The following is a 14,407-nucleotide window of genomic DNA, read 5'->3' as shown; positions in this document are numbered from 1 at the left end:
TACTTTATGTCTACCCGGATAAAGCACTAAATAAACTTCAGTTAGTGCTAAACACGGCTGCTAGAATCTTGACTAGAACCCCAAAATGTGATCATATTACTCCAGTAAGGGCTGATTTTAAGGTTTTACTGCTAACCTACAAAGCATTACATGGGCTTGCTCCGACCTATCTTTACGATTTGGTCCTGCCGTACATACCTACACGTACGCTACGGTCACAAGATGCAGGCCTCCTTACCGTCCCTAGTATTTCTAAGCAAACAGCTGGAGGCAGGGCTTTCTCCTATAGAGCTCCATTTTTATGGAATGGTCTGCCTACCCATGTGAGAGACGCAGACTCTGTCTCGACCTTTAAGTCTTTATTGAAGACTCATCTCTTCAGTAGGTCCTATGATTGAGTGTAGTCTGGCCAAGGAGTGTGAAGGGGAACGGAAAGGCACTGGAGCAACGAACCGCCCTTGCTGTCTCTGCCTGGCCGGTTCCCCTCTCTCCACTGGGCTTCTCTGCCTCTAACCCTATTACAGGGGCTAAGTCACTGGCTTACTGGTGCTCTTCCATGCCGTCCCTAGGAGGGGTGCGTCACTTGAGTGGGTTGAGTCACTGACGGGATCTTCCTGTCCGGGTTGGCGCCCCCCCTTGGGTTGTGCCGTGGCGGAGATCTTTGTGGGCTATACTCGGCCTTGTCTCAGGATGGTAAGTTGGTGTTTGAAGATATCCCTCTAGTGGTGTGGGGGCTGTGCTTTGGCAAAGTGGGTGGGGTTATATCCTGCTGTTTGGCCCTTTCCGGGGTTATCGTCGGACAGGGCCACACTGTCTCCCGACCCCTCCTGTCTCAGCCTCCAGTATTTATGCTGCAGTAGTTTATGTGTCGGGGGCTAGGGTCAGTCTGTTATATCTGGAGTATTTCTCCTGTCTTATCCGGTGTCCTGTGTGAATTTAAGTATGCTCTCTAATTCTCTCTTTCTTTCTCTCTCTTTCTTTCTTTCTCTCTCTCGTAGGACCTGAGCCCTAGGACCATGCCTCAGGACTACCTGGCCTGATGACTCCTTGCGGTCCAAAGTCCACCTGGCCGTGCTGCTGCTCCAGTTTCAACTGTTCTGCCTGCGGCTATGGAACACTGACCAGTTCACCAGACGTGCTACCTGTCCCAGACCTGCTGTTTTCAACTCTCTAGAGACAGCAGGAGCGGTAGAGATACTCTGAATGATCAGCTATGAAAAGCCAACTGACATTTACTCCTGATGTGCTGACCTGTTGCACCCTCGACAACCACTGTGATTAGTATTATTTGACCCTGCTGGTCATTTATGAACATTTGAACATCTTGGCCATGTTCCGTTATAATCTCCACCTGTCACAGCCAGAAGAGGACTGGCCACCCCTCATAGCCTGGTTCCTCTCTAGGTTTCTTCCTAGGTTCTGGCCTTTCTAGGGAATGTTTCCTAGCTACTGTGCTTCTACTCCTGCATTGCTTGCTGTTTGGGGTTTTAGGCTGGGTTTCTGTACAGCACTTTGTGACATCAGCTGATGTAAGAAGGGCTTTATAAATACATTTGATTGATTGATTTGATTTGTACAGAGTGGGTTAGAAATTACTAGGCTACTTCCTTCATTCTTTACTTTCAGCCATGCAGGCCTCAGTGTATCTGGATGTCCATCATAACTTCCTCTGTTGATATAGAGACACATGTACATCTACAATGGGATAGTTCCAAGTAATAAACAATTCTAAGATACTTCTATAGAGGCTCAGTGGGACGCTACTGTCAGTCCAAATAAACATGCCTGAGAGGAGGCGATCAGGTGTTAATGAAAGTGGGAGGTGTTGAGATAAAAATAGGTCTCTTCTGTATCTATAGTACAGAACTCTTCTGCAGCTGTTTCTGAAAAGATGACAGGTTGTCAATACAAATAACCCAAGCATCAGGCCTGGCAGACTGCAGGGCCTGCACAACTCACAGGCTCCAACCCCGGCTGCCATGCCAACGACTAGCCCCCGTTTCCAAGGGAACCACTTGGAGACGCAAGGAGCCTCTGAGGGACAGGTTTTTTGTTGGGGAAACTTCAAACCACGTACCTGGAGGGCCTCGAGAAAGCGAAAGGAGCCCAGCCTACGACCGCGGGGCACCAGGCAGAAGCTGGAGTTATGAAGCAGCTCCTGGTAGTCGAACCTGGAGACAGACAGAAACCGACTTTTCAGACTCATGGAGACATCACGCAAGCTGACAGAGGGTAGTTTAAAGTAAATGTGTCCTTAGATTAAACACATGCAAACAACAATTACAGCATTAAAACTTGTGTCAATTGTCTCACTCAATCACAAACAAAGACATTAGCTCAAACAAATACATATTTAAGTAGGTGAAATAGATGTGGGAACACGAGAAACACATTCTACAACTCCTTCTCATTCTTCAGAGAAATTAGACAAACTTCAAAGCACTTGTCATGTTTCAAGAATGTCATTATACACAAAGAAAGCTTTTAGACTAGAATAAGGTCCTCCACTCCACTCTGGCCTAGAGTATGATCAATGTTACACAACGAGTGTATTACAAAGGGAGACTTTTTGAGATTGATCTCCAAAAGCACCTCTGTCTTTCCCAGTGATACAAGCCCGGGATTCCTCATCCCATCCCTATAGCAGGCAGCACATCCCTTCTACTCTCCCCTCACTGCAGGCCAATAGAGAGAGGGGTAATTTATGGCCCTGTTCCAAACCGGCGTCTCATCCCAAGGCCCATCCAATAAGGATGAGGAGCAGCTGTTTTATCTGACAGTAAATCACAAGAAATAACAGGAGAGCTTTTAAGCTACATAAATCAATCACAAAACACACCAGCCTGTCGCTGCCTATGAAGCCCCGCGATCTATAACCAATGCTGTCTATGATCCTCATAACCCATATCGTATGAAAAATATCAGGCAGCGAATTCTTAAGAGAGGCTAAGGATGATTCATGACATTTGAATGGAAACATACATAACACTTTATTTGTTATTAAACAAGACAGGGGCATTTTCAAGATGGACAACTCTCAGAGACCAAGCTGTCTCCCAAATTTGTGATCAACTGGCTAACCTGGAATCATGGCTGTGGTTGATTATTTTGGTAATGAGACTATAAATGAACATGTTCCATCCAGTGTGACGGTATGCAATTGTCATATATAAACATAGCAGTATTTCACAGAACTGTATGTACAGTTGAAGTCGGAAGTTTACATACACTTAGGTTGGAATCATTAAAACTCGTTTTTCAACCACTCCACAAATTTCTTGTTAACAAACTATAGTTTTGGCAAGTCGTTTAGGACATCTACTTTGTGCATGACACAAGTAATTTTTCAAACAATTGTTTACAGACAGATTATTTCACTTATAATTCACTGTGTCACAATTCCAGTGGGTTTACATACAATAAGACGTTTACATACAATAAGTTTACTGTGCCTTTAAACAGCTTGGAAAATTCCAGAAAATGATGTCGTGGCTTTAGAAGCTTCTGATAGGCTAATTGGCATCATTTGAGTCAATTGGAGGTGTACCTGTGGATGTATTTCAAGGCCAAACCTTCAAACTCAGTGCCTCTTTGCTTGACATCATGGGAAAATCAAAAGAAATCTGCCAAGACCTCAGAAAAAAAACTGTAGACCTCCACAAGTCTGGTCATCCTTGGGAGCAATTTCCAAACATCTGAAGGTATCAGTTCATCTGTACGAACAAATGTACGCAAGTATAAACACCATGGGACCACGCAGCCGTCATACCGCTCAGGAAGGAGATGTGTTCTGTCTCCTAGAGATGAACGTACTTTGGTGAGAAAAGTGCAAATAAATCCCAGAACAACAGCAAAGGACCTTGTGAAGATGCTGGAGGAAACAGGTACAAAAGTATCTATATCCACAGGAAAACAAGTCCTAAATTGACATAACCTGAAAGGCCGCTCAGCAAGGAAGAAGTCACTGCTCCAACACCGCAATAAAAAAGCCATACTACGGTTTGCCACTGCACATGGAGACAAAGATCGTACTTTTTGGAGAAATTTCCTCTGGTCTGATGAAACAAAAATAGAACTGTTTGGCCAAAATGACCATCGTTATGTTTCTTATTTAAAAAAAAATTTTTACCCCCAATTTCATGGTATCCAATTGTTAGTAGTTACTGTCTTGTCGCTACAAGTCCCGTACGGGCTCGGGAGAGATGAAGGTCGAGAGCCATGCATCCTCCGAAACACAACCCAACCAAGCTGCACTACTTCTTGACACAACGCACATCCAACCCGGAAGCCAGCCGCACCAATGTGTCGGAGGAAACACCGTACACCTAGCGACCTGGTCAGCGTGCAATGCGCCCGGCCCGCCACAGGAGTCGCTAGTGCGCGATGAGACAAGGATATCCCTACCGGCCAAACCCTCCCTAACCCGGACTACGCTAGGCCAATTGTGCGTCGCCCTATGGATCTCCCGGTTGCAGCCGGCTGCGACAGAGCCTGGGCTCGAACACAGAGTCTCTGGTGGCACAGCTAGCAGTGCCTTAGACCACTGCGCCACCCGGGAGGCTGACCGTCGTTATGTTTGGAGGAAAAAGGGGGAGGCTTGCAAGCCGAAGAACACAATCCCAACCGTGAAGCACGGGGGTGGCAGCATCATGTTGTGGGGGTGCTTTGCTGCAGGAGGGACTGGTGCACTTCACAAAATAGATGGCATCATGAGGGAGGAAAATTATGTGGATATATTGAAGCAACATCTCAAGACATCAGTCAGGAAGCTAAAGCTTGGTCGCAAATGGATCTTCCAAATGGACAATGACCCCAAGCATACTTCCAAAGTTAAGAAAAATGGCTTAAGGACAACAAAGTCAAGGTATTGGAGTGGCCATCACAAAGCCCTGACCTCAAACCTATAGAAAAGTTGTGGGCATAACGGAAAAAGCGTGTGCGAGCAAGGAGGCCTACAAACCTGACTCAGTTACATCAGCTCTGTCAGGAGGAATGGGCCAAAATTCACCCAACTTATTGTGGGAAGCTTGTGGAAGGCTACCCGAAATGTTTGACCCAAGTTAAACAATTTAAAGGCAATGCTACCAAATACTAATTGAGTGTATGTAAACTTCTGACCCACTGGGAATGTGATGAAAGAAATAAAAGCTGCAATAAATCATTCTCTCTACTATTATTCTGACATTTCACATTCTTAAAAAAAAGTGGTGCTCCTAACTGACCTAAAACAGGGAATTTTTACTAGGATTAAATGTCAGGAATTGAGTTTAAATGTATTTGGCTAAGGTGTATGTAAACTTCCGACTTCCAACTGTATATGACATCAATGACTGTTGTTCTCCCTCTCACAGTGATGTTTTGTTAGAAACCCTGTCTCTGTCTCCAGCCATCCTTCAAACACCCTGAGGAGAGGAGAGCCCAGATGTGCTGCTTGAGCCCTGGCCCACAGAGACTTCTGATTACAGCCTAATCTGTCTGGGGATCAACTGCCTCCACAGCCTCGGGGCCAACCACCAGTGTGTGTACTGAAAAGGTACCATTTTATGACGCCTCACACTGGAGCACAAGGTCAACCACAGCAGCCTATATAGAGAATGGATACAGTAATGTGGCAAGAATGTTGAGGTTCAATCATAAAGAACATGCAGTGTGTTATCCTGCCGTATTATGCTTCAGCTCAGACAATTACAAAACAACAGTCTGTCTCAAAAGGTGGACTCCAGTCGATCATGGCATGTGCTCAGCACTGTGATGTTTGAATGCCATGCCAGCAAGGTTATCATACACTCAGTGGCTAGTTTATTAGATACACCACCCCGTTCACGAAAATAGTTTGCTCCTACAGACAGTGAGTCACGTGGCCTTGGCTTGCTATATAAAGCAGGCAGACAGGTTATCTAAGCGACTTTAAACATGGTATGATCGTCTACGGATTACCGAGAATGGTGTGACCAACCAAAATCATCCAGTCAGCGGCAGTCCTATGGGCGAAACAACTCGTTGACAAGAGGTCAAAGGAGAATGGCAAGAATCAGGCAGGCCACAAACAGGCAAATAATGGCACAGTACAACAGTGGTGTGCAGAACGGCACCTTTAAATGCACAACTCGTCAGTCCTTGTCACAGATGGGTTATTGCAGCAGACGTTCCACTACTATCAGCTGAAAACAAGAAGAAGCGGTTCCAGTGGGCACGCGATCGACAACACTGAACAATTGAAGAGTGGAAAAACGTTGCCTGGTCCGATGTATCCCGGTTCCTGGAGCATCATGCTGATGGCAGTGTCAGGATTTGGCGTAAGTCCATGGCCTCATCCTGCCTGGTGTCAACAGTACAGGCTGGTGGCTGTGATGTACTGGTGTGGGGAATGTTTTCCTGGCACATGTTAGGTCACTTGATTACAAATTGAGCAACGTTTCCATGCCCCAGATAATTCAGGCTGTTCTGGATGCAAAGGGGGGTCCGACCCGGTACTAGATGGGTGTACCTAATAAACTGACCACTGAGCTAAAACCCTTATGTTCAAGAATCCAATGCATACTCTTTACTAAATACAAAATATGATTAGTCATGGTAACATGATTCAACATACCATAAATCTGTGCACACACAGCCACTCATTCAGTCAGGCCATTGTTGCCAATAGGGGGACTCATGCTATAGTTCAATAATCAGACAGCTTTCAACTCAACTGACAGCTACAGCCACAGGTTGAGAGATAGACGATTTGAATAGTGATAATCTGAAATGTCCCGACATTTCAAAACAATGACTAAAAACACCGCTGTCAAACAAATGTTGTAGTGTTTAGTCTTCAGGATATGCATTAGAAATAAGAATCAAAGGCTGTAGCGATCGAGGCAGACAAGATGGAGAGGGGCTTGAACCCTGCTGGCCTGTACTGACCCTTTAATTACCTGGCTAGTCCACACCTGTGTGCCATAAAGGTTTAAACCTGTTGCCAGAGGCCATATGCTCACACAACACAGTAAGGCTAGCCTACAGTTATTTTAGTGTGGGGGCCTGGTTGATTGTGACACCTAGCTGTGGCCTGAGCCAGTGCCTGTAACTGCCTCATCAGATATTGAGCTTCAGGCCAAGCCTCTCCTCCTGTGACTGACTAGCCTGGGTCCAGAGTGGAACTGTCTGTCCAACAGCCCAGCTAGAGCCCTGGGAGGCCTGGAGCTACCTACTGCTCAAGATTACAGACATTACTGAGAGATTGAGCCAAAGGTCAGGGTTATAGGAATACTGAAGGCCTATGCACTATGGATTGTATAGGACAGGAGCAACAATATAGAAGCTAATAACTGCTAATCTCTACACACTAACTGTTAATCTCTACACACTGGTTGTACTGTTCAGTACAAGCGTACAAATTGTATTAATAATAATTTATTAAACTTCTAAAGCACTTTCCATAATAGACATCTCAAAACGCTTAATAAGCCAAAAAACAAACAAGCAAGTGTACAAAACATTAGGAAGGATTTTTAAGCCTTGAGACAATTGAGACATAGATTGTGTATGTGTGCCATTCAGAGGGTGTTAGAGGTAGTTTTGCGAGCCAATGCTAGCAGATACCCATAGACTTCCAGTCATTGCGCCAACGCTAGTTAGCAATTGCGCTAGCGCTAGTTAGCAACTTATTTTACTCTACTTCCTGGTGGCCTTCTTCTTCATTGCACAAATGAATAACCTCAACCTATTTCCCAAGACTGGTGACATCCAGTGGAAGCAGTAGGATAGAATAGAGTGATTATAAATCTGGCCTGCCCATAAAAACTCATTGAACAGACAGTGACTTAAAAAAAAAAAAAGGTTAGTCCTCAGGGTTTTGCCTGCTACATAAGTTCTGTTATTCTCACAGACATAATTCAAACAGTTTTAGAAACTTCAGAGTGTTTTCTATCCAAATCTACTAATAATATGCATATCTTATATTCTGGGGATGAGTAGAACGAAGTTGAAATTGGGCACGCTATTTTTCCCTAAGTGAAAACTCTGCCCCCTATCCTAGACTAAACAGCACGCAGAGACAAAGGATGCGTTCGTACATTCACTCTGGCTATCTACTCTGATTTCAGAGCACTCGTCTGAGTGTGCCAGAGCACAGAATAACTGATGAATTTACAAACGCGCAACATCCGTTGAATATGACCGTTGTCCCGTTACGAGAAAAAAAATCTGCAATTACTGCATCCAAAATACCACAGTCGACTGCAGTTACTGCACTTTTACTTCAGTTTCAAAACTGTAATCTTTTGTAAGGGTCAATAAACGTTGGCAAAAATACATAATTAAATTGCTGCCAGCAGCACAGTTACAGTCACAAGCGCTCTGGATAACATGAAAACAGTCTAACCAGCTCTGCTAGTGCGAGTAAAATTATCAGAATGTGTCTCTCATGTGTCTGGAAGTAGCAAACAAGCTAGCCATCTATAGTCAGTTAGCTTGGGTGCTTGACTGCCGTTGTGAGGTGAGCACGCTCTGATCAACTGTCCTCCTCGGCCAGAGTGTCCAGTATGCGCGCTGAATACTCCGAGAGCGGAAAGCTCTGAATTGATGAATGGACAATCTGACAATTCTCTGAATTTACAAACACCCAGAGCGCACTCTGAGCGCACTCTGAGCGCACTCTGAGCGCACTCTGAGCGCACTCTGAGCGCACTCTGAGCGCACTCTGAGCGCACTCTGAGCGCACTCTGAGCGCACTCTGGCACTCAAGAGTGAATTTACGAACACACCCAAAAATGGTATCCACAAGTTCATCTGACTTTGGGGAAGTAGATAAAGGGCCTCATTGCCAAAATCCTGAAGTATCCCTTTAAGGTTAGCGTAGGGATGTCCCAAGAATTCCGGATAGTACTGACCATGGCATAATGGGTGGACTGGTGGCCATTGCGAGTGTACACTTAGGAGCAAAGCAGGAAGTGTACGCATCAAGATGTGCTGTGATTTGTAGATTCAACATTCCATTGCATGAGCCACATCAGCTAACATAATTTGAACAAACATTCTACATTACCATGAAAATTAGTGCATCACAATACCAGGCAGCCATTGTGAGTGTACCCATGAGTTTACCAGTCAAATTGCCAGGGTTAGAGGTTCCAAGCCAGTTCTATAAATGTTATTTCTATGAGTGCTGCTGCTACACTTTGCTTGCACCTTTCTGTGTGTGCTGGTTTGCTACTAACACCTTGCTTATTCCAGCAACGACCAATAAAGTTTCATCACGTTGTTGAGTCCATGTTGCCGCAGAAACTGACTCAACAGCATGAATGCCCGGCCGTCCCGTCTTCAGTCAGCTGTTCATTCAACAGTTATTTTCATGACGGTCTTCATCCTTAACCGTCCAATACACGGTTATATTGTAATTGTGCCGGCCCAAATTATGGGATTATATGGTTTAAATAAATCAGGCTTCGACCTTTACTGTAGTTTGAGCTCTCACCTTGACATGTCAAATACAATCCAGTGGGGAATCAATAAGCACCGTCAAGTTGATAGTCCCCACAAATGGCTAAATCCAATTACACTGGGACAGCAGCAGTAAAGAAATAAATTAGTGGCAGACACTTCGAAGATACAAGCATCACACTTGTATTTAAACTGTACTGAATAATTACGAAATCTGACTTCAGCAGTGTCTGTGAAACCAAACGAACAATCTGTGCAGTGTGCATAGAGAACATATTAGCAGATCTCTCTCTCTCTCTCTCTCTCCCTCCCTCCTAGACACAATACTCCATAATGTCAAAGTGGATCTTTTAAAACAAATTAAATAAAAAGCTAACATTTCTTGGTCAAGTTCAGGAGTAAAAATGTGCTTAACAAATCACATAATAAATTGCTTGGACTCATTCAGTGTTCAATAATAGTGGTTAACATGATTTTTTAATGACTACCCCCTCTCTGTACCACACACACACACACAATTATCTGTAAGGTCCCTCAATCGAGTAATTAATTTCAAGCACAGATTTAACCACAAAGACCAGGGAGGTTTTCCAAGGCACAGATTAGTAGATGTAAAAAATAAAATTGACGAATAAACTTTTTGTCCTGAATACAAAGCGTTATGTTTGGGGCAAATCCAACACATCATCAAATCATCAAATCAAATGTATTTATATAGCCCTTCTTAGATCAGCTGATATCTCAAAGTGCTGTACAGAAACCCAGCCTAAAACCCCAAACAGCAAGCAATGCAGGTGTAGAAGCACATCACTGAGAACCACATTATTTTCAAGCATGGTGGTGGCGCCATCATGTTATGGGTACCGGCAAGGACTAGGGAGTTTTTTAGGATAAAAATAAGCACAAGCAAAATCCTATAGGAAAACTTGGTTCAGTCTGCTTTCCAACAGACACTGGGAGATGAATTCAGCTTTCAGCAGGACAATAACCTAAATCACAAGGCCACATCTACACTGGAGTTGCTAACAAAGATGACATTGAATGTTCCTGAGTGGCCTAATTACAGTTTTGACTTAAATCTGCTTGAAAATCTATTGCAAGACTTGAAAATGGCTATCTAGTACAAATCAACAACTAACTTGACAGAGCTTGAATAAAAAAATAATAGGCAAATATTGTACAATCCAGGTGTGCAAAGCTCTGTGATAAAAAGCCCTGTGATAAAAACTGTTGTCATTTGACAAGGTATGTAGCTTGTGTATCCCATCACTTAGATTATTATATATTTTTTTACAGGCCTTTATTTCTGTAGGCCTAATGGGAGCTTGTATGCAGCGCACTGAGCATGCGTTTATAGAGGGAGTGGTCACAGCACAATTGAGTGAGTAAGACACGGAGGGGCAAATTAATTTAGGGAGAAGAACTGATGCTTGGCTTAGTTTCTTTTTAATTGTGCAAATGCACATGAACAAATGGACAACGTTTGACTTGCATGTTCGGGCAGCCACAAAGCACATTCCACCAAATAGTTTTACAGTATAAAAAAAAGTGTATCTCTAGTCTGGTTAAAGATCGAGTTTTTACATCCATTCGAGTACTCAAGTACTCACTCCCATCCCTATTAATTCCACCAATGTCAACCAGAGAAACCAGCCATCCATCTTTATGAAGAGTCATTCATCCTCAAACATACTGGTGTCACTTTGGTAGTTCAGATCAGGAGAGAGGAGAATTCTGAAGACATTAATTCCACATGGATGATATTACAATATAAGTAATGTTACATTATTTAATTAACAAAATGCTGAGAACAAATATCTAGATAATAAGTACACTCAAACCTGTGTAGCTTCTGTAAACACAACGATAAGATCATTAAACATGTATTTTCACTTTCTGAACAGTGGAGGCTCCTCAGAGGAGGAAGGGGAGGACCATCCAACTCAGTAAATTTCAGTGGGGAAAAAACAGTGAATCATTAAAAAAGTGATACTTTTTGGCAAAATGTATACTAAATATATTCACGTCACCAAATAACTAATTAAAACACAATGTTTTGCAATGAAGGTCTACAGTTGCCTCAACAGCACTCTAGGGAAGCACCATGGAGTAGCCGCAGGACAGCTATTCTCCATCCTCCTCTGGGTATATTGATGTCAATTGAAAACCTAGGAGGCTCATGGTTCCCACCCCCTTTCCATAGAATTATGACAACTTCCGGAGGACGTCCTCCAACCTATCAGAGCTCTTGCAGCATGAACTGACATGTTGTCAGAGGATCAGAGAATGAATCTAGTACTGAAAGCATAAGCTACTGCTAGCTAGCGCTAAAGTGCATAAAATGTGATGAGTATTTGACAAAGCGAGAAAGACAGTTTTGAACAAATTAATTCCTTCATAAATTAAGGAGAAGAGAGAGAGAGAGCTGTATTGCTTTCACTTAGCGAGCGAGAGAGAGATATATTTTGTTGTATTTAGCCTACTCAACAACCTGACTCAAACAGAGAGGAATACTATTTATGTTAGCTAGCTGGCTAAGGCTATCCAACAAACCAACTCTTCCAAGTCATGGTAAGCTTTTGGTTTTATAAATTTATTGCCACCATGGCCAGTGTAACTGCTAAACCGTGTACAGATGGATGGATTGGATTATGCGTTTACTAACACGCTAGTTCTAGTAGCTATGTTGAAAATGACGTTAGCTAATATGGTGACAACAATGTAGGCCGAGTGTAGCGGTTAGCGGTTATGGTACGAAGGTTTGACATGGAGAGGTTTTTTCGCCTGATCACAGACAGCTGTTGTGTTGTGCACTGAAGTCCAAAAGCAAAGGGAAAATGTGAGAGGAAGAGTGCGTGTAGATATGAGAATAAATGATAGAACAAGCAAAGTGATGCTGTTTGTATATGGCTGCTATGAAAATGTATTGCGTTGATCAGGGGTGTATTCATTCCGCAGATTCATTTGTAAAACTTTTCTTAAAACAAAGCAATGGAACAAAACGGGGATGGACCTACTCGGTTTTATTGAGAGTATAAACAATACTCCATCACCTATTCTGCCTCCTTCTTGTGATGATTTAGTTGATAACTATAACTTTATTATCCCTGTTCGGGCGCCACTTCTGTAGCGGTATTAATTAGAGAATTTCACACCCTTCTTCTTAAGGTGGTTGAGGGGTTCGGCGACCTTTGAAAAGTCAGGCACAAACCTGTGGTACCATCCAGCCATACCCTCTGCACTCCTTCCCTGGAAGAGAATACAAACTCTTGCAAATCCTCTGTGTGATGACTGGGTTCATTCGTTATTGTATGAAGTTGCTGTTTATTTGCTCTGCCATTATTGTTATATGAGGTATGCTTGGTGGGGTTACCAAGAATTGTGGAAGGACTGTGATGTGATGTGGGATCTATAGGGTGTGTATTCTTTTTTCTATCCGCTGGCTATCTGACCAACAGGCTACACTCTAGGCAGTCTCTTCTGTTGATGTGTGTGGGTCTGGTAGTGGTACTCTCGCTGTTCTACTATTTTCCTTTCGGCAGGGTTAATACCTGCCTGGCGCCCGAACAAAATCTTCTTTACCTTTCTCTAATTAATACCGCTACAACTTTAATAGCAAATTAAGGACAACCATTGATGCCATAGCTCCAGTAAAGTTGAAAAAGGCTGCATCCAAACAGAGGATGAGTGATGAAACTAATCAATAAAGAGAAATTGCAGAAAGGCAGAGCGGAAGTGGAGAAAGTCAAAGTTACAGGTCCATTATTATATTCTGAAAGAGCAACTTGGCATATATAACAAGGCAATTTCTAACTTGTTCACTAATAATCAGAATAATGAGAGAGTCCTCTTCTCGACCATGGATGGCCTGATAAATCCTACAGTACCACCGCAAGCCTATGTGAACTTTCCTCCACATCTAAGTGTGATGAGTTTGCAATATATTTCAGAGATAAGATAAACATTAGGCTGGGTATCAGTCAAGCAAGACCTGATGATAAGTTTGATGATATGTGCCCTAGCCTACCAGGCAAAGGCACTATGGATTGATTTCCCCTGGTTAACACAGACATGCTCAGGAAAGTGATATCACAACTTAAGCCTTCTACCTGCCTTCTCGATCTTATCCCCACCACCTTCTTCAAAACAGTTTTTAATTGCATATCTGAAGAAGTGCAAGCTATTGTTAAATCACTCCCTGTTTGCTGGCACTTTCCCCACTGCACTAAAAAGTGCTATGGTGAAACCCCTTCAGCTCTTAGCAATTTTCAGAAAATCTTCAGCATTCCGTTATTAAGCAAAATTCTGGAGAAATTGGTTTTAAAACAGCTAAATTATTTTATATCTGCCAACTGTATTTTAGAAAAATTCCAATCTGGTTTTCGTGCCCACCACAGCACAGAGACAGCCTTAGTTTCAGTGGTAAATGATCTTAGAGCCAACACAGATGCCAAACAGCTCTCTGTCCTTGTACTCTTGGACTCGTGCTGTATTCGACACTATTGGCCATGATGTCCTTCTGGAGAGACTGGAGAGGAGGTTTGGCCTCTCTGGTCCAATTCTAAATTGGATTAGGACCTATTTAACCGGTCGAGAGTTTGTCACCCTTGGTGAACATAACTCAGAGAAAATACATATCATATGTGGCTTTCCAAAATGTTTGATTTTGGGTCCGGTACAGTTTATATACAGTGCATTCGGAAAGTATTCAGACCCTTTGACTTTTTCCACAGCCTTATTCTAAAATGTATTAAAAAAAAATTCTCCACATCAATCTACCCCATAATGCCAAAGCAAAAACAGGTTTTTAGACATTTTTGCTAAATAAATATCACATTTACATAAGTCCACGCAAGGACATTCAGAGATTTGTCCTGAAGCCACTCCTGAGTAGTCTTGACTGTGTGCCTATGGTCATTTCCCTGTTGGAAGGTGGACTTTCGCCCCAGTCTGAGGTCCTGAGCACTCTGGAGCAGGTTTTCAT

The 14,407-nt window shown here is 43.1% G+C and overlaps 1 protein-coding gene across 1 annotated transcript in view; it reads right to left on the bottom strand.

Annotated features, from left to right (window-relative positions):
• LOC120024563 (exostosin-1-like) overlaps window positions 1-14,407 on the bottom strand; it is a 347,488-nt gene that overhangs the window by 71,464 nt on the left and 261,617 nt on the right. Inside the window, exon 2 of the mRNA XM_038968847.1 lies at window positions 2,078-2,171. Coding sequence (XP_038824775.1) covers window positions 2,078-2,171 — 94 coding nt within the window. The remainder of the gene's footprint in view (window positions 1-2,077; window positions 2,172-14,407) is intronic.

This window comes from Salvelinus namaycush, chromosome 29, assembly GCF_016432855.1.
Source record: "Salvelinus namaycush isolate Seneca chromosome 29, SaNama_1.0, whole genome shotgun sequence".
In the NCBI taxonomy this organism is placed as follows: Eukaryota; Metazoa; Chordata; class Actinopteri; order Salmoniformes; family Salmonidae; genus Salvelinus; species Salvelinus namaycush.
Note: the sequence above shows the minus strand (reverse complement) of the source record. Positions and strands in the feature narration are given on the sequence as shown.